The following is a 23,121-nucleotide window of genomic DNA, read 5'->3' as shown; positions in this document are numbered from 1 at the left end:
GTTCGAGTCCTGCAGACCCGCCGCCCGTTTCGTCGCCGTCGACCGAGCTACGGAGAGCTCCAAGGCGCTAGCGACACACGTCGGCCAACCGCATATGCATGGCGTGTTTCCATTGCTATGAACGCGCCCCAGACAGCAACTGTACAAGTTATCCACTCCAACTTCGACACCATCATCATCATCATCTCATATATAAAAGCACCATTATTAAACTACTCGATCCACCTAAACTAGGACGCGACGCCGCCACGTCAGACTTCATCAGATGTTTAACCCTAGTTCTACTAGGAGTAAGACTAAACCATGTGCTAATAACAGCCGGCTGGAACTCTCGTCCTGATGCATCCACAGCAATGCAGAGATCCATTGGCCGCCTTAGCCTAATTCTTGAAAGTACCTAAGCCTAATTTAAGATAACTAGCATTATGTTATGTACATGTCATGAACAAACTCCTACTTGCTTGCGTTTGTTGTCCTGCGGGAGAGAGCGCGTCGCCGTCGGCGGCGAGGTCTACGGGGTGGTGATGTCATGGATGCTCTTGCGCTTGGAGTCGCGGCTGGCGGGGTTGAGCCGCCGGTTGAAGTACTTCTGCGCGTGGCTGGCGACCTGCGCCGGCGTCCGCGTCCGCACCGAGAACCGCGAGATGTTGCGCCAGTCCCCGCGCCCGTACCTCTCCAGCCCTTGAAGAAACAGCCTGCACACGCAACGGAAGCAGCGAAAAGGACGTCGTGAGTTTACCAATGGATGGAAGGGGGAGCAAAAGGGCCGCGACGTGTGGCTGGCGAGCGGGTCCCACGCGCCAGCTGGGAGGAACTCCTTGGCTTCTCCGCTCGCCAAGCCAATGCGGGAAGGCGTCGTCGAGACTCCGACTCGATCGAGGGGCCTCTAGAGTAACCTAGATCAATTCGACGGAAACGCCGGCGGCGGCCGCGAGGACGGGGTGAGATGGGAAGTACCTGTGCTCCTCCTCGGTCCAGGCTATCCCCGTGCGCCGGGGCTCGCGGCGTGCCCGGTTCGCGCCGGGGCGGCGGGTGGGGCCGCCGGCGTCGTCGTCGTCGTCCCAGGAGGTGGGCACGTCGACCGCGCCGCGCTCGATGAGGTCGACGTCGGCGACGAGCGCCTCGTAGTGCTCCCAGGCCTCCCGCGGCGTGCGCCCGGGGAGCTGCGCGGCGACGAGCGCCCAGCGGTCGGGCGCGCCCTCGGGCCACATCACCAGCGCGCTCTCGAACACCTTGTCCTCCGCCTTGCTCCACGGCCGCACAGCTACCTCCGGCGGCCCCGCCGCGAGGACGCTGCGGTGGTGGTGGTGCTGGTGCTGGTGCTGGTGCTGGAAATCCATGCCGGCTCGGCCAGACTCGAGTACTCGACTCGACGCGATCGCTCGCTGCGTTGCGTGCGGTGCGCTCGTGGCGGACGGGCGGATGAGGTGGGCGGCGCCGTGTGCCGTTGGTTTTTGTTGCGCGTGGGAACGGAATTTATAAAGATTCCGGGTGGGGTGAACCGTACACGGATGACGGACCTGGGGAATCAGATCAATCCCGCGGCCGCGGGGGAGGGGAGGTGAAGAGGATGGTGGGGTTGGGTTTGTTGGGGGCGGGCGCGCACACGTTTTGGGCGTGCGTGCGCGCGGGTGGGGGCCGGCGGCGGACGCGTGGGCGCTGGTGCCCGCCCGGCGCGGCCACGGCGGTGAACTGGTGGGAACAGGCGTCGGACGGGGTACAGCAAGGCGGTTCGCGCTTCGGCGCTTGGCCAGTCCTCGGTTTGTTTTCCCGTGGACCTCCCTGTCTTTTCCTTGGCGCTGTTTGTTTTGATTTTTTTTTATCCGCGGTTCTGATGCGAGGAAAGTTTGTTGGTGGTCTCGACCTGTTGCTTGTTCGTCCTGTGCACCGTAATTGCCCCACCTTGCTTGGCAAGTTGAACCTAAAAAAGCTGGCTGAAACTATGCAAGCATCACCACATCGGAAATTGTATGAACATTTGCTCAGCCCATGGGCCGCCCTTACGGTGCTAATTCAAGACCAACGCTTTTGCACCAATCAACACAGTATTGAAAAATCAAAAGAACCTGCAGAGACCTACGGACTACGCGATGGAACGACGAAAATGACGGGCTTATCTTGTTCCTTTCACCATAGCCTGTCAAACCCAGTATCGCCTCGGTGCCATCCAGAGAACTGGGCACGGTTAGTTGCGGCGCGCTATTTTGGCGGGCTCTGTTCTGTTGGCCGCTGCCGGCTGCTGTGCCGACTGCCGAGCCGCCGAATTCTGAGGGGCAGCAGCCAAATGCTCCGACCAAACTAGCAAAGCACGGAAGCGTACGTGCACATCACTTTTCTCCGGGCTCTTTCCACCCAACAACACACACAGCAACGAGACGCGATAAAGAAGCGAGAACCAGTACGTTTCGGGGTTCGATTCGTTTCTTCGGCTGACGCAAGGCGAAGCTGACAGCAGGCTCAATCTCCTTCGGAAAAGAAATACTACGCGTCACAAGTCACAGCTACAATATAAACACACGATTGCTGCGATAGCTTTGATCGCTGATGAGGATGACTACGCGAGTCAAATTGTTTGTGGGTACGAATTTTCAGTCAGTCAGGAGTCATAGTCATCTCATCTTCCAAGAGCTTTTTGGAACGGAACATGATATCATGCGCTGTGATGCACTGATGCGACGACCATTATTAACTGTAGCCGTAGCACCTCGGCGGATCTTTCAGGAGTCAGGACCCCTTGATTGGGTATTTGGGCACTTGGGCGTGCTTGCTCTTTTCCTTTGCGTCGTGCACTGCTGCTGCTGGTGTGGCGTTTGGATCTGGGACGTCGGCAAAATCGGTGGAACAGTGTGGAGAGCCGTGGGCCTTGCGGGCCAACTATGCATAGTAAGATCACATAGCCCAGCAAGTGTTGGGCTGCACACGACACCTCACTTCGCTACCACACACACCTTCCAAATCGAACTAGACAAACACGCAAGTCATGCACGAGCCTTGAATAATAGTAATAAAAAAAAGTCATGCACGAGCCAGATCAGAATCTCTGAATCTGTATTGGCAAGAAGCCAAGTAGTGACGCGAATGCCAGCGGGTGGTGAAGTGTACGGGGCCCGATCCGGAAACGTTCAACGGCTAGTCAACGCGAAAGTGCCATCCATCCAGCGGCGGCTAGCTACTCTCTCTTTTTGTGCACGTTAATCTGGTGGGACGACGCCTGCTGCCGTGCTGCGAGACTGAACTCTGTCGCAGTCTTGCCGACCGCATCATTTAATCTGATGGAGAAAATTCGCCGTGCGGTCAAACTCGGGAACCATGAGCATGTGTGGACCGATCGATCGAGCAAGCACAAGTAGAGAACTCACTTTCAATGCGCCCCTTTTAATCTCGATTTAAAGTAGGCCCGGTATAAAAAGGGGTGCGCGGAGTTTTACTCCCGGTTGGTATTTACAACTGGAACTAAAAGTCACCTTTTGTCCCGGTTCAAAAATCAGCCACCCGTGGGGGATCCTTTAGTCCCAGGTGAAAAAATCAGCTACCCGTGGGGACCCTTTTGTCTCGGGTGGTAAGAATAACCCGGACTAAAGGTCACCCGTTTAATCCCGATTGGTGTTATCACTCGGGATTAAAGCTCATGACACCAACCGGATAAAATGGGATCTTTTATCCCGATTGGAAACTCCAACCGGGATGAAAGGACCCCTCACGGGTGGCTGAAAAAAACTAAAGCCCTCGGACCCTTTTATCCCGGTTTGTAATACCAAGCGGGATAAAAGACCCCCTTTTATCCCGGTTGGTGTTTCCAACCGGGATAAAAGGGTCCCCCACGTGTGGCTGGGGCAGAACTAAATTCTTCGGACCTTTTTATCCCGGTTTGTAATACCAACCGTGATAAAAGTGGGTCTTTTATCCCGGTTGGTATTTCCAACCGGGATAAAAAGGATCCCCCATGAGTTAGTATAAAAGGATTGGATCCCCTATATAGTCAGATGTGGTGTGTAGGTGGGATGGCAAGGAAGCTACGCGCGAGACTTGAGGTTCGTGGGTTGAATCCCACGACCCGCGCGACCCGGGCACGCGCATATTTCGCGTGAAAATTGCGTGACTTGTGGCTAAAGGGACCTCCCTGGGACCCCTCGGGGATTTATTTATTTTGCAATTTTCTTTTACAAAACCATTTAGTCCCGGTTGGTATTACCACTAAAGGGTGTCTTTAGTTCCGGTTGAGGGACCCAGGGTAAAAGACACCCCCTTTTGTCTCGATTACTTTAGCCCGGATAGTTTTTCGAGAGATTTGCACCCTTCCAACTGGGATTAATACTCAGTTTTCTACTCAGTGAAGGCTCAACTGGATGCATGCATATTGGTCAACTCGATCGGATCAACCGCTCAACCTCATATCTCAAGAGACTAAGTTTGAGTTCCAATAATAGTCAACCTCGAAGTGAACCATGAGCGTATATATGCGTGGACCAATCCATGAGAGCTCAAACTGATCTCATTATCATGCTTTAGTGGTGGTTTTCGTCTGGAACGCACTCGATTCAAGCTCTCTGGTAGATCTGTCTCATCATTGTTCGAATGTAGGCTTCGAAGCATTGTGACACGTTGATTTTCCATAGCTACAAATTATAGATGGAGATGTCTAAAAATATGTTTACTTTGGATGGAGCCGAATCGAATCTCTCTGAAAATTGCATGCGGCCAACAACTGCACGTGTTTACAAATGGTTTGTACGAAGCATTATGAAGCATATATGGTAAACCAGAACTCTCTAGTTTCTACTAATCCACACGGCTCTTGGCCTTGTTCTTGCACCAAAATGGCACGTAAGTGGTAAATCAAACCATTAGCTACAAATCATCTGACATAATAACCACGCTCCAGGTTGGGAGCATGTTGTTTAAAATTTTAATTTGAGGAAGTGAGTAGTCCAGAGCATTATTATTACGTCTAGTCTCCAGGCCAGTATAAAAGGGCATCCAAAATGGCCACATCGTCACCGTATGGATCATGGTCACCTCTCTCCGCCAGCTGCAGCTGCTGCTGTTGCGTGGAGCTGCCGGAGCCATCGTCATCATCCGGCGGCGACGCGGCGGCTGCCGTGGATGGTCCTGGCTCCTCGCTGGGGACGCCTGCCCCAGCGCCGCCGAGCGGCCGCCGGTCAAACTGCCTCAGGGTTCCAGATTGGGTGTAGAGTCGACACAGGCTGAACTCGCTCCTCAACTGCAACATACAGTACAGCAAGTTGACATACAGTGCTGCAAACAGCAAGTGGTTTTTGGATACTTATATCCGGCGCCAACAAAAAACGACATGCACCATCAATCAAGTTGCCCTGGCGCCTATGCAATTTATACGGAGATCGACACGACGTCGACGTGAAGCTTTGGCGGCTATAAGCTATACAGTACGTGCCAATGTGTACAACGGCAAAGAAAGCAACGCCCATTAATCATTTGAGCATTACCGTACCTGCGGCGGAGGAACGTTCGGAGGTGCGGCGGCGTGGGTGTGGGTGCTGGAGGAGGACCCATCGGTTGGGCCACCGGCGGCGGCGTCGTCGTAGTACTGGAGCGCCCTGTACTCGTTCATTTTCCAATTTGTCTTGGTCCCCGACGGCGCGCGGCCGCGGTAGAACACCATGGTCTTCTTCATCCCGATGGCGCGGCGGCCGGCGGAGGAGTAGACGACCCCGGGCGTGCCCGCGGCCTTCCAGTACCCCGACGGCGTCGTCCGGCTGGGCCGCCCGCCCCGCGCCTCCCGCTCCTGCCGCGGGCAGAAGAAGAACCACGGCTCCCCCTCCCCGGCGCCGCCGCGCAGCATCGCGTGGATCCCTGCAGCACGGCAGCACACACACACCCGCCCGGTTAGCGCAATGCGCGGCGTCGATCGATACGCATGGTTAGCTACACGCCGGCCGGTGATGTGCTACCTGGGAGCTGCCAGGGGTCGGCGGAGTAGACGTCGACGGCGGGGATGACGCGCTCGATGTCGTCGCGGAGGCTGTCGAGCTTGTTGCGCAGGTAGAAGCATATCAGCTCCTCCTCCGTCGGGTAGAAGCGGTACCCCGGCGGATGGCCGGCGGCGGCCATGGCGATCGATCCGAGCTAGCAGCTAGCTAGCTAGCTAGCCACCTGTGCCGGCCGCTTGGCCCGGAGCTGCCGGCCGGCGGAGGAGAGGCTCGGCTGTGCAGCGCCGGGAGCAGCGAATGCATATGCTCTCCGAGAGCCGCGTGGTGGTGTATATACTGGTGGAGAGGTGTGGAAGCGTGTGCGAGTGACGTATATATGGGGAAGCACGAGGTGGTTCATGGTTGCCACGGATGACGCAGCGGCTGAGCTGCCGCTTGCTCGGGCGAAATTTCTCATGGCGTGGTGGGAAGGGCTGGTGCCGTTTGGAGAAAAAAGGAGGGAGAGGGGCGTGGCGCGGGGGTGTGCTTTAGTGGGGGCGAGTGGGCGACTGGGTCAGCATGCTGCAGGCCAATTGCCAGTTTTTTTTAGCTTTCCTCTTTTTTTCCCTCTTTATTTACAAGGAAACAAATCCGCGCGCCTGTTAAGTCGAAAAAAATATTTTATTACAAGTGTCTTATATTTAGGGTATTTTGGTTGCTGGCCAGAGCCAGCCACTGCAAAACCTAAGATGTCGAAAATCGATTCCACACTTTGATGATAATTCTGTGCTCTTTTTGTCTCGTTGTTTCTTATGCTAGCCAACATTTATTAACCAACCAAACAATGTTCAAAATTTTTGCGACGCCGCCTCAACATCGGCGTGACCGGCTCTGGCAAGCAACGGAGGACCCATTTAGTCCCTAAAACCATCGCAATGTGCACATGTTTAATCGATTCTATCCATTTTCACTGATACATACATAAAAAGCTGCAAAATGCCACGCTAGTCGAGTTGATTGTCCGAGTGTTCGAATTAGGCTTATCCACCGTGTTGTACAGTTGTGGTGATTTTTTTTTTTTTGCGAATAGCAAATCTCCGTGTTACAACTTTAAACTCTCACAACCGATTATTGTGGCAGTAGAATCATACAAGTGTCAAGATTGTATTTGTTCTATGGTGAGTGGCGACTACATTGGTGGTTCTAAGGGTGTGTTTGGTTGCACGCACCACATGATGCATGCATGGATGATCCTGGATGGGGTGGTTCAACCGATTTACTTGTACCATATGGTTCACTCTAATTAGTAGAATAATGTATTAAGTGGGATGGCCTCATCCTGGATGAGTTGGTCCAATTCACCCAACCAAACAAAAGGATCATTATTATTTTGAATCATTTCATACATGAATCAAATGATACAACCAACCAAACACACCCTAAATTGATGAAAGCGGGCCGAATCGATTAAGCACATGCATTCTACCGTACTTCCTCCATCCCTTAATAACTGTCACTTTTGATTTCCGTGCCACAAGTTTGACTGGATTTGTAAAAAATACGTGCACTATTTGTATCTTCAAATAAATTTATTAAAAAACTAGATTCAAATATCTATCTAATGATATTAATTTTGTATCATAAATATTAATATTTTTTATATATATTTAGTTAAAGTTGTTTCTCAAGAAGTGGAAATGATAATTATTTAGGGACGGAGGGAGGGAGTAGATACCAACACCAGGCAACGGTGTCAATTTTTTTGACTACTGATGACACAATCTTTTGTCGCTGCACTAACACAGTGCAACACGTGGCGTGCTCCTTTTGGATTTAGCTATAGTTTCCTGCTGCCGCCCATCAAGAGACGGCTGTTCCGAACTTCCGATCCGTGCTGCCACACATTAATGACGACAAGATTTTTCCAGTTTTGATTGAGAAGCACCTGTAAGGCGTAGATAGTAGCCAACTGTTGGGGTGCCCAAATCGCCCACGAAATGGTCCTTTGGATTGTTTGTCGTTCTATGCTCTGTGTTGCACGTTTCCATTTGTTCATAAGATTCATACTAAAGAAGAAAATGGAATAGAACTTTAATTTGAATACCGGGCTAGCATGCACCTCTCTTTATTTCTACGCTCTAAATTCTAAAATAATAAAAAGGTCTCTAATTTAATGGTTAGAGCGCACTTGAATATCCCTCAATAGATTAGGGAGCGAATTCACAATGCCGGTTTGTCTAAAAACTTTCGAACCGCCTCCGGGTATTTTTAGGCTAGGAGAAAGTTTCTTTTTTCTAAATTCTAAAATACTCGGGAAGAGGAAACCCGACTAAAACCTCGGACGTAGTCGTCGTTCTCATCGCAACTACCACCTATCTGAAAGCAGTATTGTTGACGAATTAGTACGCTCTAAAAGCCAACTTTTGTACTTCAGTGCAATGAGAACAAAAAAAAAATGGAATATCACTAGCATGTAGACTTCTGCTTTAGGCTGGACGGCCTAATTGATTCGAAAAGCTAACTTTTGTCTGCAATGCTCGTAGTGTGATTTTTCTATGCCCATAAATTGACGTTTTGCAGTACCAACAAGCAAAGGCGATAAGCCGATAACGTTTTAAAAGAAAAAACAAATCAGCTACTGCTTTCATCTACTCTAGCAAGTTTCCACAGCGTTTCAAAAAGAAAATGTCTACAGCTTCCAAATAAGCCGGGAACGGGAAGACACCACTTACTACAAACGAGACGTGAAACATTATTGTAATTTGTAATTAGCACACTAGCACCACACTTTTTCTGTGACGTACGTCGGCGGGTGTGCGAGAGGCCGAGAGCTCCTCAGATCGCAAGTCGTCGTGTGTCATCTTGTTTAGGCTCCCTTTCACCCCGGCAAAACGCGTCCGCGGGTCTTCGACCAAAACATATTTTACGTGCTTCGCAGGGCACCAAGCTCTCCCTGAGTTCAAGTCCCCCCCCGCGCGCGTTCCTACACGAACACACCACACACTGCCTTTCCATCTCTTTCTATGCTTTTCTTGGGGTATGTTTTAACAGGTCAATCACGAGGGCGTATCCTAATGAGCTAGTAGTTCTACCGAATCACAAGCACTATACAACCGCATCCAGAAGTATCAAACACTTTCTTTGAACTAGTCCTAGTTGTCATATATATCCAGGAAGTAGGAATAAGATGACCTGTCCTGGTGGCCAAGGAAGCCTTTGGTGCTCCCAGCCAACTTGCTGGTGCTCGGCTGCTCGCCACATGATTCAATGTTCAAGGACAGAGAACTCCTGTGGTAATGTTTACGTGGCAGAAAGTATGACGCTATTAGTGGGGGAAGTATTAACTGTTGTATTTTTATAAAAAAAATACATGATGAAAGTATACAACGCCTATAATGAGCCCGTTCGGTAGAGATTGCTGCTGCAGCTGCAACAGCCAAGCAAGCATTCTGAGTCTGAGTTGTGGGCTTGCTGTCCCGTGCAGCTGTAGCTACTTATGCAGCCAGGACAAACGAACAGCTCCAATGCCTTTCTTCTTTTCCCCCTGAAATGTTTTTCCTTTTTTTTTCTATTTTTGGTTAAATTCATATGACACACCTTTGGTATTTGTTGTTTGAGTAGTGTCTCTAATATGATTGGAAATTATGCTTTATGGGATGGAAAAGAACTTCAGAATCAAACTATTATTGGAGAAAACACTTTCTTTAAAAAACAAGAAATCTGATTGAAGCAGGTGCCTTACTTTAGGCAAGAGGGCCAAATGGTACTTGTTTTCCATCCGTTTCAAATTGTAAGGTTAAAATATCTCAAGTTTGATCAATTTATACACTAAAGTACTAACCTTTATTATTCCAAATAAGTACTATTAGATTTTTTTATTAGATATATTTTCATCGTATATCTATTCGGTGCCATAAATCTTTGTAATCCTCTCTATAATTTTGATCAAATATAAAATGGTTTGACTCTCAAAGAAAGTTGGAATGATCTACAATTTGGAATGGAGGGAGTATGTTGTTTCTTACTCCATCGGTTCTAAATTGTAGATCGTTTTGACTTTTCTAGGTGCATATATATTATTATGCAACTAGATATACGCTGGTGCATATATATTATTACGTATATCTAGGTGCATAATAATATATATGTACCTAGAAAAGTCAAAATGATCTACAATTTGGAACGGAGGGAGTACAAGCAGAAGCTCTTAGGTTAGAATGGTTCAGGAACAAGAACTTTGGTGGTGTTTGGATCCAAAGTTCACGGACTAAAATTTAGCTCCTAAAATTTAGCCCCTAAAATTTAGTTTTGCTGGGGTGTTTGGATCCATGGGCTAAATTTTAGTCATCATCTAACAATGACTGATTTGCCCTCCCTCCTCACTCCCACTACCACCACCACCACCACCAGCGAGATCCGAGGGCCTGCGCGCTCCAGCTCCTCCCACCTCTCGTCCGCGCGAGCTCGGGCGGCGCGGCCGGCCGGAGGATGCAGGCTCGAGCGGAGGCGGCGCGGCCGGCCGGAGGATGCAGGCTCGAGCGGAGGCGGCGCGGCCGGCCGGAGGATGCAGGCTCGAGCGGAGGCGGCGCGGCCGGCCGGAGGATGCAGGCTCGGGCGGAGGCGGCGCGGCCGGCCGGAGGAGGCGAGGGGCCGGAGGTGGTGCGGCTGGCCGGAGGAGGCGGGCTCGGGCGGAGGCAGCGCGGCCGGCCAGAGGCGGCGGGCTCGGGCGGAGGCGGCGAGCGTGTGGGAGGCAGAGGAGAGAGGAAGTGCGGGAGGGGCAAGGCACGGAGGCGGAGGAGAGAGGAAAGGGGGCAGGGGTGGAATTTGTGGTCCAGGTTCACTTTTAGCTCCTTTTAGGGCCTCTTTGGGAGCTAAAATTTAGCTCCAAAATTTTAGCTATTTGTCACATTTAGCCCTCCTGTTTGGATCCCAAGAGCTAAATTTTGGGCTAAAAGTGCAGAGCTAAAATTTAGCCTTTGGATCCAAACAGGCCCTTTGTTGATACTTTTAATTCATATCCGGAGTAATAATAAGTGGCTAGACAACACGAAACCAACTCTCACCTTTTGAGCTCACCGCACCTCGGATGGAGCTACGAAATGAGCTTAAAGTGCTACGAAATGAGCTTAAAGTACTCGTGACTTTGGGAGTCGTAAGGCTAGTCCCAACCCTTTAACAGGATGGTTTTCATAGCATTAATTATCCTGCTACATAGGATATTTTGCTTATGTGTCACTATATTAAATAAGAAAGAGAATGCAGAGAGGAAGAAACTGGATCTCATGCAAGATCCAATTTCAACACGAGAACCACACCATTGAGTTTTGCATTGGAAGAGTATAGTATCTTCATAATAGATAAAGAAAATATGTTTGGTAGAGACGAGAGATGATAAATTTATTATGAAACTACAAAAAAAATCATAGGTTGGAGAGTGTAATTTTTAAAGTAATATCTTGCATATGTGGCATCATAGATATTACTTATGGACATTACGGGTTGGGACTGCCTAATACCAGGCCACAAAGTATAACCGCGCCATAATTACCGTGGACGTGCGTGCCCGTAACACTCATCATGCAGCTAGCGCGCGGAACGTGTCAACTGACCGGTTCGCCAGCTCGATCAGTCGATAGATCCTTAAAACAGCCCAGAAGCGCGCGGCAGAATTGGACGCGAACGGAATCGGGGTAGGATTGGACGGTCGGGCATGCGACCACCGGTGTCCATGTCCGCTTGACGCCGGGCACGACTGCTGTTCCCGCCCGGCGAGACAGCGATCGAGCTGGGGGACGGACCGAGTCGCCCCGCCCAGCCGAGTCCTCCTGCCCGTTTACTCACTCCGTAGTGCGGGGGTGCTAGTAGTAGTAGTAAATGGGCGCTACCAGCCGGCACCAGCTCACCCCGACCGCGACGTGCGCCCCCGCGCTGGCCGCTAGCGCACGGATTACCTGCTGCTGATGGGCGACGCCAAGCCGCGCCGATCGCAGGACCCGGCCGTGTGCCAGGCGCCCGCCGCGCGCGGGTAGCTCGCTCTGCCTCCACGGTCAATGTGGCGCGGCGCGCGGGGGCCGGGGGCGAGGCTCTCGGTTGCGTAGGCGCTGACGGCGCAAATCAGGACGGGTGTGCGTGGCGAACTCATGACCAGCGCCGCTGCCGGTGCGATGCACCGTAGCGAGACCTTAATCCACGGGCCGTCCGGATTCACTGGATGGAGGCGAGGAAGGATGGGAAACGCGGGCGCTCTGGCGAGACCGCAAGACGGAGACGTGGGAATCTCCGGCACCGTGGTCCGTGGAGGCGGAGCGCGAAGGGAGGCGCTGCTCCTCGTGGCCTGGTAGGACCGTAGGAGTGGGACCTGAACGCCCGCCCGCCCGCCGGAACTGGACCGGGCGGGGCGCGCGGCGGGTGCGTCGGGGGACGGTTGCCACGCGGAGGGGTGCTGCCGCCTGCGCGGCCGAGCTGACGGCGACCGCACCGGGACACGGTCGCCACACGCAGGGGCCACGGGTCAACAGCGGATAATGCTTATCCCGTTATCCCGGGATCACTGTGCTTTGGCGTTACCCGTCGTGCTGGGCGATAGCACCGTCGCAAGGGATTTTGCTAAGCTCGGAGCACGTACGGCTCGTTTTCCAGACTTGGGAAAAGCGACGCGTTCAGAGCTTCTCTGAATTTCTTTTAGCCAGGTCTGTTCGATTGAAACAGCGTAGAAGCCGAACCAAAGCAGGAGATTCCCGTCCCTTTTCCATTTCGTGTTCTCTCTTTGCTTTCACATCGAGGAAGAACGAACGGGTCGCCATGGCCACATCGCTCGGACACATTTACCGGTCACCGTATGCATGCAGAAGCAGAAGTGATCAGACGCTGGAGTCCTCATCACAGAGCAATCAATCAAATCTTGGGGGTTTGTCAATTCCTCTTGGGGGAGAGCAATCAATCAAAATTTTGGGGGAGAGCGTGCCAATTCTAACGCTGACTGCACGAGAATCACCGTTATTTGATCAACAACCGGTGCATTCAGCAATGCATTTCCTTTCATTTCATTGCAAACAAGGACACTAATAAACTCATAACAGGAAGCAATTTCAGGTAGTTAAAAAAGGAGATGGTAGTATCATTCAGCTTATTCAGTCGGCTTATCAGCCACCAAACAGTATTTTCCTCTCACAACAAATCAACCGTTTCAGCTTTTCAGCCGGCTTATAAGCTGAAGCGAACAGGCCCAGTGGGCTACAAGTACTTTGGTGTTTCCGTGCTGCGCTAGCGCACTCACAAGGATTTCGCTAAGCTGGAAATGCCGCTCGTTTTCCAGATTCGCAAAAGCGACGCGTTCAGAGTTTCTCTGAAAATTTTTAACCCAGGTGGGAAGCCAGCAGCAAACAGTGAGAAATGAGATGCATTCGCTTGTCGACTGAGGGGGTGTTTAGATACGAGATGCTAAATTTTAGCAGGTCATATCGGATGTTCGAATGCTAATTAGGAGGACTAAACATGAGTTAATTACAAAACTAATTGCACAGATGGAGTCTAATTCACGAGACGAATCTATTAAAACTAATTAATCCATCATTAACAAATGGTTACTGTAGCAATACATTGTCAAATCATGGACTAATTAGGCTTAATAGATTCGTCTCGCGAATTAGACTCCATCTGTGCAATTAGTTTTATAATTAGACTATGTTTAATACTTCTAATTAGTATCCAAACATCCGATGTGACAGGTGCTAAAATTTAGCACGGGTATCAAACACCCCCTGAGATAGCATAGAAAGCCATAGCCCATAGCACAATCAAGCAGGAAATTCTCCTTATTGTCTTGTGTTACTTGTTTTGCTTTCACAGAGGAAGAGGTCGTCGAAATAACTATATATCGCTCGGACATATGTACCCGTCATCATATAACATACAGAAGTGGTCAAGGGCTTACGTCGACCAAATCTTGGAGGTCTATTCTATTCTTCTGCTTTTGGAGGAAGGACACCAATTCTAAGACTGACAGCCCGAGATTCACCATTACTTGATGAACAACCACTGCATTCAGCCATCCATTTCCTTTCATTTCATTGCAAACAAGAGCACTAGTAAATTCTGTCAAAACAAATAACAGGAAGCAATTGTATCTATAGGAAACGACAATACAAGTCAATGTTCAACAAGCTGGTCAAAATAAAATCGCTGACTGTCTGCCAGCATACAAAGATTTGTCTCCCTGTGCCCCACTACAGAGTAGAGTGCCGCCATCGAAGCCAATTAGCTGTTCTGGATGTCACTGCGTCAACTGCTAACAGCTGGCCATTTTATGCGTCAAGCCTTTGACTCTGAAACCATACAACGACATTCACAGTTGATTCTTCAGCTAACTGCACTATTCACAGTTGATTCTTCAGCTAAGCTGGATGCAGTTGTCAACTGTCATGGTCTCAAGTTGTTTACAGGCACACTCCCTACAACCACATACAGCCATCACCAAGAGAATCATAACATGTGGAGGTGGAGCTCAGAGAAACTAAAAACCTCCGAGTCCTATCTTTTTCCTGCCCGTTCTATCCAAATCTCACTGTTCATCCGCTGTGGCCAGCCTTGAAATCTTACAGATGCTGAAATTCAAGTGCTGGCAGTGCTCTTTGCAAGGAGCATGGGCCTGGAACCATCCAGTCAGTTGTTTCAGCTCTATCATGGCTGCACTGCGGTCTGCAGACATCACAGCGATTGTGCAGAAAAGAGAATTTTGAATGTGTAGAAACAGAGCAAGATTTTGGCTGACCAACTTCTTGCTGTCCTGCATTTGTCTGCTTATCTGAAACTCAAAATAATGTACTAGTTTGGAGACACATGGAACATGGAAGCAGGCACTTACATAGTTTTGTTTCCCACCATCACTAGTTTGGAGACACATGGAACATGGAAGTAGGCACTTACATAGTTTCGTTTCCCACCATCGCAGGCATCCAGTGCCAATACAGGTACAATATGACTTCTTTTACTATTCCATTGGAGCATGATGCTGCATAAAAGGATTTATGCAAGTGGATTTATGCATCATCCAGTCTGCTGTTCCAGCTCTATCATGGCTGCACTGCAATCTGCGGACAGCACAGCGATGGTGCATCAAACAGAATTTTGAATGTGTAGAAACAAGAGCAAGAATTTAGTTGACCAATTTCTTGCTGTCCTGTATTTGTCTGATTATCTGAAACCCAAAATTATGTACTAGTTTGGAGACACATGGAACATGGAAGTAAGCACTTGTGTAGTTATTCTGCCACCATCGCATACATCCAGTGCCGATGCAGGTACAATTATGACTTCTTTTACTATTCCTTTGGAGCATGATATTGCATAACACCACTTGGTTCTATCTGTTTTCTATTTGTATAGAATGGGAATTCATGAATTCAAAAGTTTCATCCTTTCACCCTCCTTCCTCTATTAATTCAGTGTTTGCGCAAAACTTTCATCCCTTTTTTCCTTCTTTCCCGACTGACATCTGAATTCATGGCACAAATACAGTCCATTGAGAAGATAAAGAACACTCGATTTTCCACTACGACCGCAGTGCTGGACCGGGCACCACAAACTTGTAGTTTCTTCTTCCATTGATTTGTTATTCTGTACAAACCCGCATTTGAGGGGAAAAAAAACAATGTACAATCTATCATTGGTACTGCGGCTGAGTCCTGACCAGTGACCAGACTACACCACTTTAGGGGCATTTAGTAAGTGTAGGTTTCTCTCTGAAAACAAAGCAGGCAGGGTAGGTTGAAGCATACATAGATCTTGTTTTCAGCCTAGCTCTAGTGGGAGAATCATTACGTGCTTTGATTAAAAAAGAGCCAAGCCAGAAGGATAACATCTGAAACGTGTAACCCTCACATATATAATGTTTACCTTTTCTACGAATATATATTTAAACCATTCTTCCAGCACAGCTGGGATGCGGTAGTAAACATTCCTACTATTTTCTTTTGATTCAATCTAGTGAGAAGCCATGTAGGTAACTAAGGTGTAGTTTCTCTTTTTCTATAACCATTTCAGCACCCAGCCAATGATTTCTTCAAAATATTCAAAATCTCAGAAATAGACCTGAAATGTGCAAAAGGATTATTCCACTTTATTCTGCGACATTTTTTTTTGTTGATAACCACTATGGCACTCATTCAATCATATTGCAAACTTGGATCCTGATGTTCCATTTAAGTTCTTTTGTCCTCACAATTTAGAGGGAAAACTTGTGTTATTGACTTATCAGTGACTGAAGAAGTTTTAAGGCAAAACATACACCAACAGAGAACAAACATTTTGACATTTGAATCTGTTGTTCAATAGAAATACACAGAGTATGCAGAAAGCCCTAAATTGTAAGAACTGATAATGTCTTCCTTATGGTTCCTTCGGTGTTCACTGGATTCATATTTCCAAACATAATTTTCATATATGTCAATATGTGTACAAAGTAGTAAGATTGTAGCCTGAGAACCCCATCTGACTAAGCAAAAATGCAAAACAAAGATACTATCTAGATTAACCACCACCGCTATAACACACATGAACAGTCTATTCATCTACGAATTGATATCCACACCCTAAGGTTGCAGCTTCATCAAAAAGCCTAGAATTCACAGAAGAATCAGGATGTAGAGGGGTCAAAGTAAGTTAAAAACTAATGACCAGTATAAGAAAGGAATCTGTAAAATCGAACCAATGCCCTTCACTCCACTACCACACCAACACCAATCTACACAAATTGACCCCTCTAGTAAATAAATGTTAAACTGAGCTAAAAATTAACACCTTATTTATTGCAACAAATTAACACACAGAAGCATGCATGATACATCAAATCTTAAGCCAAACCAAATATCCCAATATCAGCAACTTAACTGCCCGACTCAAAAGTTTACAAGTACTAATAGAGCAGATATGCTTTACAGGTGCGACTAAAATTAACACCCAATGATCAATAATGTACACAATCAGATGTCCAGACATATAATTATATAAAATCAATCACTTGAATCTATCTGAAGGCTACTGGTCAGTGCAAATGGCACGGATCAGTCGAGGAATCCGGTCTTGCGCCAGACTGCATTGCGTACCTGGCGGAGGTCCCGCCCCTTGAGCGTGCGCCCGGCTCCTTCCAGCACTGAGAACGTCGTCATCGGCGACTCCCGAGCCCGCGCGCGCGCCACCATCTCATGCGGCGGCAGCATCTCCTCGTCGTCCTCATCCATGGGGGAAAGGGGGAAAAGCAAAGTCTTTTCACCCATCACCTTCGGCGGCTTCCGCAGCCGCGCCGCGGGGACATTGACCGGCAGAGACCGCGCCATTTGCGGCGACGGGACCGGCGCCGGACGGGGGACGGCGGGGATCATGCGGGGAGGGGCAGCGGCAGGGGAACCGGGGGACGACGACGTCGATGAAGAAGGTTGAGGCGGCGAGCGGCGGCGCTCGGGTAGGGCGTCCAGGATGCCCTCCGGCGGGCGGCGGAGACGGGGAATGGGGCTAGGGTTTGCGGGGCGCACGGAGGACAGGATGAGTGGGCGCCGCACCAGCTTCGGCGGCTCGGGCGAGGCGGATCCTGTGGAGAAGAGGTCGTCCTCGTCGAGCTCGAAGGCAGTGGAGGCGGACTGTTCGCCGGCGGCTGCGGGGGCGAGGAAGGAGCCGAGGAAGCGCTCGGAGCTGGGAGAGCTCCTGTGCCGCGCGCGCTCCATGGCTGAGCTGAGCGTGTGCTGTCGCGTGTGCCGGTGTGAGCCTGTGAGGGTGGACGAGACGTCACGTCACTGGTGGGAGGTGGCGAGACGGCGGCGTGGGAGGCGTGCCGATGCAGACTTGGGGTCCACGAGTCTGTTGCGGAGCTAGCGCTCTGGGGAAGAAGAGAATCTTGCCGGTGTTCTGAGATTCGTGCGCCGTGTAGACGGCTCCGATCTTGGACCAGCCACACTTGAGCCCAGTCCTGAACGTGGGCTCGGGCCGATCCGGGACTCCCGATCCAACCCATCCAAAGCCCGTAATCCCGTAACTAACAGCCATCTGAACAAAAAGTACCCACGGAAAATCCAATCGAAAAAAAAAATCAATCGATTTCCCTTTCTTCCCAAGTCGTCCTCTTCCTCCCGTCGCTTCGCCGTGCCGCACCAGGGAAGGGAGGAGGCTTCACCGCGAAGCTCGCCATGATCTCGCCGGTAACCACTAGACCCGCCCCTCCGCCGCTTCTCTTCCGCCGCGGCTGCTGACCATTGGTGCACTCGGCTGGTAATTGGCGCTGAATCTGTCTATGGGGACTCGCGCAGGAGAGGAGCCCGTCGCAGAGTCCGCGGTCGCCGGCGGCGGCGGCGGGGGCGCCGTTCCTGTCGATCTCCGTCACGGATCCCGTCAAGATGGGCACCGGCGTGCAGGCATACATCTCCTACCGCGTCTTCACCAAGGTAATCTGGTGTGGTCCCGGCTACCAAACCGCTAAGTCGTCAGTTACTCCTGGTTTAGTGATTGATTTTGCAACATGGTGCTCTTCGAGTAGATGCTTTGCTTACACTCGTGCGGGTTGCCTAAGTTTAGAGCTATTTTTTGCACAGTTTGTCTCGTGGTATAAGAGCTGGATCAGTGGAACTCTAAATTTGGGTTACGACTTCCTAATATAGATCTGGAGCAAATATCTGTTGCCATCCAGTATTAATTGGAGCTCATTGTTTAGCAGAAATCATGTGTCCTTCTAGATTTTAGTAGAGCGTTCGATAGATATTATGTAACCAGTTGAGCTATCAGCAAAGTATTCAGTGGAGTTGAATCGTGTTTATGAAAGAAGTGGACAATTGAAAGAAGTAGTGTTATGATTTTTAAGGTGGTTGTAAGTTAGAGTTTGTGAAAAATGTATATTTGAGTTTCAGTAAGAAATGAAAACAGTAATTAGATGCAATCTTCCATCTGAGCAGCTTAACAACGTATTGTGCGAATTGCATGGCAATCTTATGACTAACTGCCAATAACTATGCATATTTCCTGTACAGACATGCGGCATTTGTTTTCACCTCCAACACTTGTTAATTTGCCACCCATTTGTTTCTGTAGACCAACTTGCCTGAATTTGAGGGACCAGAGAAAATTGTTATTCGACGCTATAGTGATTTTGAATGGTTGCATGATAGGCTTGCTGAGAGGTACAAAGGCATTTTTATACCTCCCCTTCCAGAGAAGAATGCTGTTGGTAAGGTCCCAAATTATGATTTTCGTAACAATGTTTTTCATTAATCTCTTTGGACAGGAAATCTCTGATTGCTAAACAATTGTGCTAACTACTTGTGTGTTGCTTACTGTACTATTTTTATTCTTTACCATCAGAGAAATTCCGTTTTAGCAAGGAGTTCATTGAATTGCGGCGTCAAGCTCTGGACTTATTCATTAACAGGATAGCTTCACACCCTGAGCTCAAGCAAAGTGAAGTCTTGAGGGTATTTTTGCAGGCAGATGAAGAGGTACATATTTCAACGTGCAGCAGTAGAATGCTACATTGTTTCTTGTTGCTGTTATAGTTAGATTGTGTTTTAGTTGAGCTTCTTTTTGTAAACCCATGGTTCTTGAAATCAGAGTATTGTATTGTTGCAGAGAAATGTGTACAATCAGTCTTTGGAATAAAACACATGTCCTAAGCATAGCTGCCAGTAGCCATGCAACTCCTATGACTACTGATCATTTTGCTTGAATTCATGTTGAAATTTCCTTCAGAGTATAAATAATATCAGTCAGTTACCTAAGCTGTGAAGGTCTTATCATTTAAGTGTGTTATATAAACTCAACTTCATACTTTACAATAGTCTTTTTGCAACCTTGTACCTTACAGGGTTCATACTCTCTTGATGGTTGTCTTATGTTTTTCTGTATCCATGAGTCCATGCTTACATATATCTCATTCTGAAGACTAAATAATTTATTGTTGGTTTTGGTCTTCTGCTCATGTTTCTTTTTCCTGTGCGTGAAGCAGAAAATGGATAGGGCAAGGTCTTATGAGACTGGTATTTTTAAGAAGCCATCAGATTTCTTACAGATGTTTAAGGTAGTCTTATTTATACATAGCATTATTCTGACTTCCTTCCATCCCTCTCAATATCGACATGGCATTTGCTGGTTAACAATCGTGTTACCGTCTTCTTTTAGGATGTACAGTCAAAAGTCAGTGATGTTGTTCTGGGAAAAGAAAAGCCAGTGGAGGAATCTACTCCTGAGTATGAGAAGCTTAAAAATTACATATTTGAACTAGAAAATCATTTAGCAGAGGCACAGAAACAAGCATACCGTCTTGTGAAAAGACACAGAGGTATATTGGTTGATCTGTTTTTGAATTTCTTTCATATTTAAAATAGATCGCAAGTTTGCAGTTTTTTTTCAATTGTGAGACTGGTTTGGACAAATTCAAAAATGTAATTTCAGTAAAATAATATATGCTTGCTCTACATTTAGTTTTTAAAAAATAATGAAACAACTGACCTGGAGTAGGATATCACAAGGAGCATGAACATGCATCCCGAGACATTCATAAGACCTCAATTTTCTTTTTTTGGGTGCGAAATTTGGTTTACCTGGATAGCGAGATGAGTTACACAATCCTGGTTTTCATTGATTAGAACTTGGGCAATCTTTGGCGGAATTTGGAAAGGCGATTAAGCTTTTAGGCGCTTGTGAAGGAGATGTGATGGAAAAGGTGTTTTCTGAAGTTGGTTCTAAGTCAGAGATGTTGTCAATAAAGTTGCAAAGAGAGGTAACCATTATACTCTTACATAGTACTGCTTAGTACTAAATCCCATGTGTAACAATTTATCTCAAAGTTTCTAATGATGTCGACATGCTGTTACTGTAGGCAGACAATCTTCTCTTTAACTTTGAAGAACCATTGAAAGATTATGTGCGGGCTGTACAATCTATAAAAGTAAGCATCTTTATCTTGGCATCTCTATGCAATCATATTATTGGTTGTATAATGTTGAAGAAATTTTAACAAAATTGGGGTTCAAACAGGCCACCATGATGGATCGAGCCAATGCTTTCAGGCAGCACTTTGATTTGGATCAGGAGAGGAAGTATAAAGAGCTTAACCTGTACGTGTTTGCGTACTCCAATTACCTTTTTCCTATCCAGTCTTGAAGAATGTTAACTAATCAGGAACAAATATGCTGGTCCAGAGCCTTACATTTTATGATATACCTATGTGTTTATAATATACCAATCAGGGTCCTGATGACCAAAAAGGAATCCATATGTATTAGTATAATGCTGGCTGTTCCATACTTCTACCCGAGAACTTTCTAATGCTGTTTTCTCTGCAGTGAAAAATTGAAGTTCATGAACCCTGAGAAATATGCCGAAGCAGAATTTGAGTTTAGAGAGGCAAGTTATTGTTCATTGAGGAATTCTAGTCGTGGATGGAGTTTAGAGTTCTTGTTCACTGATCTCGCCTTGTTCTTGCAGTTGAAAGCAGACAGCGAGGAGGCTACGAAGAAGTTTGAACACATAGTTAGAATAATGAATGAAGAACTCGCTCGTTTCCAGGAGCAAAAAACAGCTGATATCGGACTTGCGTTCCATGAATTTGCCAAAGGGCAGGCTAAGCTAGCCAAAGACATAGCTGATGCATGGCGCAGCATCCTCCCAAAGCTGGAAGCTTGTTCGTCATCATAAGTGCCTCGCGATGTTTGAGATATAGGGGGTTTGCACTTGCTGAGTTTTAGGCTGTTTTTTCCCGGCCTGTTTTGACACTGATTCCTGTATACTTATTAAAAAGTGATGTTTGGAGATGCTCCTGCTGTTAGATTCAGTCAGACATCATTTCTTTCTGCTCGAGTATGTGTAACATGTCTTCTTTTCTTCGATCAATTGACAATTTGACATAGCTACTGGAATCTCGTAATAATGATCATCAATAATGAAGAAATACTGGACCATGGTCCTATTTCCTGTAACTTCCTCAAAGTAACTTATAGCTTCATTTCTTTGAAGTGTCGAGAGAGGAGAACGAGAATAACAGGATTCAATGGGCTCTCGTCAGTTACAGTCACAGGGAATTGCAGCCCTTTACACTGTCAAACTTGTGCAATTTGAATAGACTTTTGGAGAGCCTGAAGGAGGCTTCTCATGATCCTGGGCTCTCCAGGTGGCTCCTTGTCCTTCATAGGACCGTTCCTGATCGCTCGGAACACCGGCCCGGAGCCGTCCGGGGCCTGAGAAACCAGGCAGTCGATGTAAACCAGCGTCTGCGTCGCGCCGTCGTCCACTGCGATGAACCCTAGTCTGATGCCGCCCTCAACCTTGTCCACCTGATCGCACACGAAAATCTTCCATCAGGTGAAGAAATCTCGAGCAACTAGTCATATCAACATTTCTCTATTTTGTTCTCCTACTACCTTGAGAGGCACCGGAAGCGGCAGGTTGGCGCCTTGGCAGAGGCTGTTTCCCCACTGCCAGTAAAACAGCATGAGAACACGGTCAGTTTCAGCTACGCTGAAGCACCAGCCGATGGCCTCGATGCATGGCGTTTGTGTCTTCTGATTCTGAGGCAGGAACGCTGACCTGAAAGAGTAGGCTCTCAAAGCGAGCGACGTCGATGTTGCCAGGCAGCTTCACTGTGCCGAGGCTTACCCCGTCGTCATCGTTGCCGGCCGGGACAATGCCGCCCTTCCCTGGCGCGGCGCACGGCGGCTTGACGGTCACTCTGGCTCTGAAGCCGGGGAGCTTCTCGCGCTTCTTCCAGCACCCGGCGGCGCCGCGGAAGGGGGGCTTGCCGGTGGTGCACGCATGCCTCTGCAGCGCCGTCGACGAACAGGACGAGCTGGATAGACGGGTTAGCAACATCCTGGCTTGCAGTTCCGTGTGCAAGCTCTGCGCTGGGGAGGACCAGTGGAGATTCGATTCAGGACAGCAAAGCTAACGCGGGCAGCAGTGTGCTCATTCGTGATCGTGAGGACACGAAGGGTGTTGAAGGGATAAGCTGATGGACCTGAAGCGAACTGCTCGGCCTCACGAGGTTTGTGGCCCGCTCAACATCGCAGCAAACAAGCAAACGTTTACGTCAAACCAATCGTGGCCGTTGATTGGGGGGATCTAAATGTTTATGTATTTAAACAAAATTAAGAGAACGCTTGACAGGATACGACAGTTTGGCCGAGTGGTCTAAGGCGCCAGATTTAGGCTCTGGTCCGAAAGGGCGTGGGTTCAAATCCCACAGCTGTCATGTTTTTCGATC

General features: G+C 48.4%; 5 protein-coding genes and 1 non-coding gene across 8 annotated transcripts; 2 read left to right on the top strand and 4 right to left on the bottom strand.

Annotated features, from left to right (window-relative positions):
• Positions 1–162: 162 nt before the first annotated feature.
• Positions 163–1,517, bottom strand: LOC117855713 (transcription factor DIVARICATA). Its single transcript, XM_034738092.2, has 2 exons — positions 958–1,517; positions 163–695 (listed from the first exon to the last, which is right to left on the bottom strand). The coding sequence occupies exons 1-2, from the start codon at positions 1,338–1,340 to the stop codon at positions 512–514; spliced, it is 567 nt and encodes a 188-aa protein (XP_034593983.1). The 5' UTR covers positions 1,341–1,517; the 3' UTR covers positions 163–511.
• A 3,144-nt stretch (positions 1,518–4,661) lies between these two features.
• LOC117855318 (NAC domain-containing protein 90) lies at positions 4,662–6,413 on the bottom strand. Its single transcript, XM_034737637.2, has 3 exons — positions 5,931–6,413; positions 5,471–5,832; positions 4,662–5,221 (listed from the first exon to the last, which is right to left on the bottom strand). Exons 1-3 carry the CDS (start codon positions 6,088–6,090, stop codon positions 4,949–4,951), a joined length of 795 nt encoding a protein of 264 aa, XP_034593528.1. The 5' UTR covers positions 6,091–6,413; the 3' UTR covers positions 4,662–4,948.
• A 7,498-nt stretch (positions 6,414–13,911) lies between these two features.
• On the bottom strand, positions 13,912–17,822 carry LOC117858613 (uncharacterized). 3 transcript variants are annotated; one of them, XM_034741717.2, is made up of 2 exons: positions 16,991–17,822; positions 13,912–15,628 (listed from the first exon to the last, which is right to left on the bottom strand). In XM_034741717.2, exons 1-2 carry the CDS (start codon positions 17,603–17,605, stop codon positions 15,608–15,610), a joined length of 636 nt encoding a protein of 211 aa, XP_034597608.1. In that variant the 5' UTR covers positions 17,606–17,822; the 3' UTR covers positions 13,912–15,607. The 3 variants fall into 3 exon arrangements, with proteins under 3 accessions (XP_034597608.1, XP_034597609.1, XP_034597607.1); XM_034741718.2 differs by having other exon boundaries at positions 13,912–14,977; XM_034741716.2 differs by having other exon boundaries at positions 13,912–17,822.
• Positions 17,823–17,935: 113 nt separating this feature from the next.
• LOC117858611 (sorting nexin 1) lies at positions 17,936–21,771 on the top strand. Its single transcript, XM_034741714.2, has 11 exons — positions 17,936–18,076; positions 18,185–18,319; positions 18,960–19,095; positions 19,230–19,363; positions 19,870–19,941; positions 20,043–20,202; positions 20,510–20,643; positions 20,743–20,811; positions 20,901–20,980; positions 21,209–21,269; positions 21,351–21,771. The coding sequence occupies exons 1-11, from the start codon at positions 18,065–18,067 to the stop codon at positions 21,558–21,560; spliced, it is 1,203 nt and encodes a 400-aa protein (XP_034597605.1). The 5' UTR covers positions 17,936–18,064; the 3' UTR covers positions 21,561–21,771.
• Positions 21,772–21,842: 71 nt separating this feature from the next.
• LOC117858614 (uncharacterized) lies at positions 21,843–22,909 on the bottom strand. The gene is made up of 3 exons (XM_034741719.2): positions 22,449–22,909; positions 22,283–22,336; positions 21,843–22,195 (listed from the first exon to the last, which is right to left on the bottom strand). The coding sequence occupies exons 1-3, from the start codon at positions 22,728–22,730 to the stop codon at positions 21,962–21,964; spliced, it is 570 nt and encodes a 189-aa protein (XP_034597610.1). The 5' UTR covers positions 22,731–22,909; the 3' UTR covers positions 21,843–21,961.
• A 120-nt stretch (positions 22,910–23,029) lies between these two features.
• On the top strand, positions 23,030–23,109 carry TRNAL-UAG (transfer RNA leucine (anticodon UAG)). Its single transcript has one exon. It is a non-coding gene; the product is annotated as a tRNA-Leu (tRNA).
• The last annotated feature ends 12 nt before the right edge of the window (positions 23,110–23,121 follow it).

This window comes from Setaria viridis, chromosome 5 (genome assembly GCF_005286985.2).
Source record: "Setaria viridis chromosome 5, Setaria_viridis_v4.0, whole genome shotgun sequence".
NCBI lineage: Eukaryota > Viridiplantae > Streptophyta > Magnoliopsida > Poales > Poaceae > Setaria > Setaria viridis.
Note: the sequence above shows the minus strand (reverse complement) of the source record. Positions and strands in the feature narration are given on the sequence as shown.

Coding starts and splice junctions, on each gene's coding strand:
- LOC117855318 (XM_034737637.2), bottom strand. CDS start 6,090: ATGGCCGCCGCCGGCCATCCGCCGGGGTACCGCTTCTACCCGACGGAG. Junction 5,833..5,930: donor CGACCCCTGGCAGCTCCCAG/GTAGCACATCAC, acceptor GCCGTGCTGCAG/GGATCCACGCGATGCTGCGC. Junction 5,222..5,470: donor CGAACGTTCCTCCGCCGCAG/GTACGGTAATGC, acceptor TGTATGTTGCAG/TTGAGGAGCGAGTTCAGCCT.
- LOC117858613 (XM_034741716.2), bottom strand. CDS start 17,605: ATGGAGCGCGCGCGGCACAGGAGCTCTCCCAGCTCCGAGCGCTTCCTC.
- LOC117858611 (XM_034741714.2), top strand. Junction 20,203..20,509: donor TCTTGTGAAAAGACACAGAG/GTATATTGGTTG, acceptor TTCATTGATTAG/AACTTGGGCAATCTTTGGCG. Junction 20,644..20,742: donor CAATAAAGTTGCAAAGAGAG/GTAACCATTATA, acceptor CTGTTACTGTAG/GCAGACAATCTTCTCTTTAA.
- LOC117858614 (XM_034741719.2), bottom strand. CDS start 22,730: ATGTTGCTAACCCGTCTATCCAGCTCGTCCTGTTCGTCGACGGCGCTG. Junction 22,337..22,448: donor TTGAGAGCCTACTCTTTCAG/GTCAGCGTTCCT, acceptor TTTTACTGGCAG/TGGGGAAACAGCCTCTGCCA. Junction 22,196..22,282: donor CGCTTCCGGTGCCTCTCAAG/GTAGTAGGAGAA, acceptor GTGTGCGATCAG/GTGGACAAGGTTGAGGGCGG.
- LOC117855713 (XM_034738092.2), bottom strand. CDS start 1,340: ATGGATTTCCAGCACCAGCACCAGCACCAGCACCACCACCACCGCAGC. Junction 696..957: donor TGGACCGAGGAGGAGCACAG/GTACTTCCCATC, acceptor TTGCGTGTGCAG/GCTGTTTCTTCAAGGGCTGG.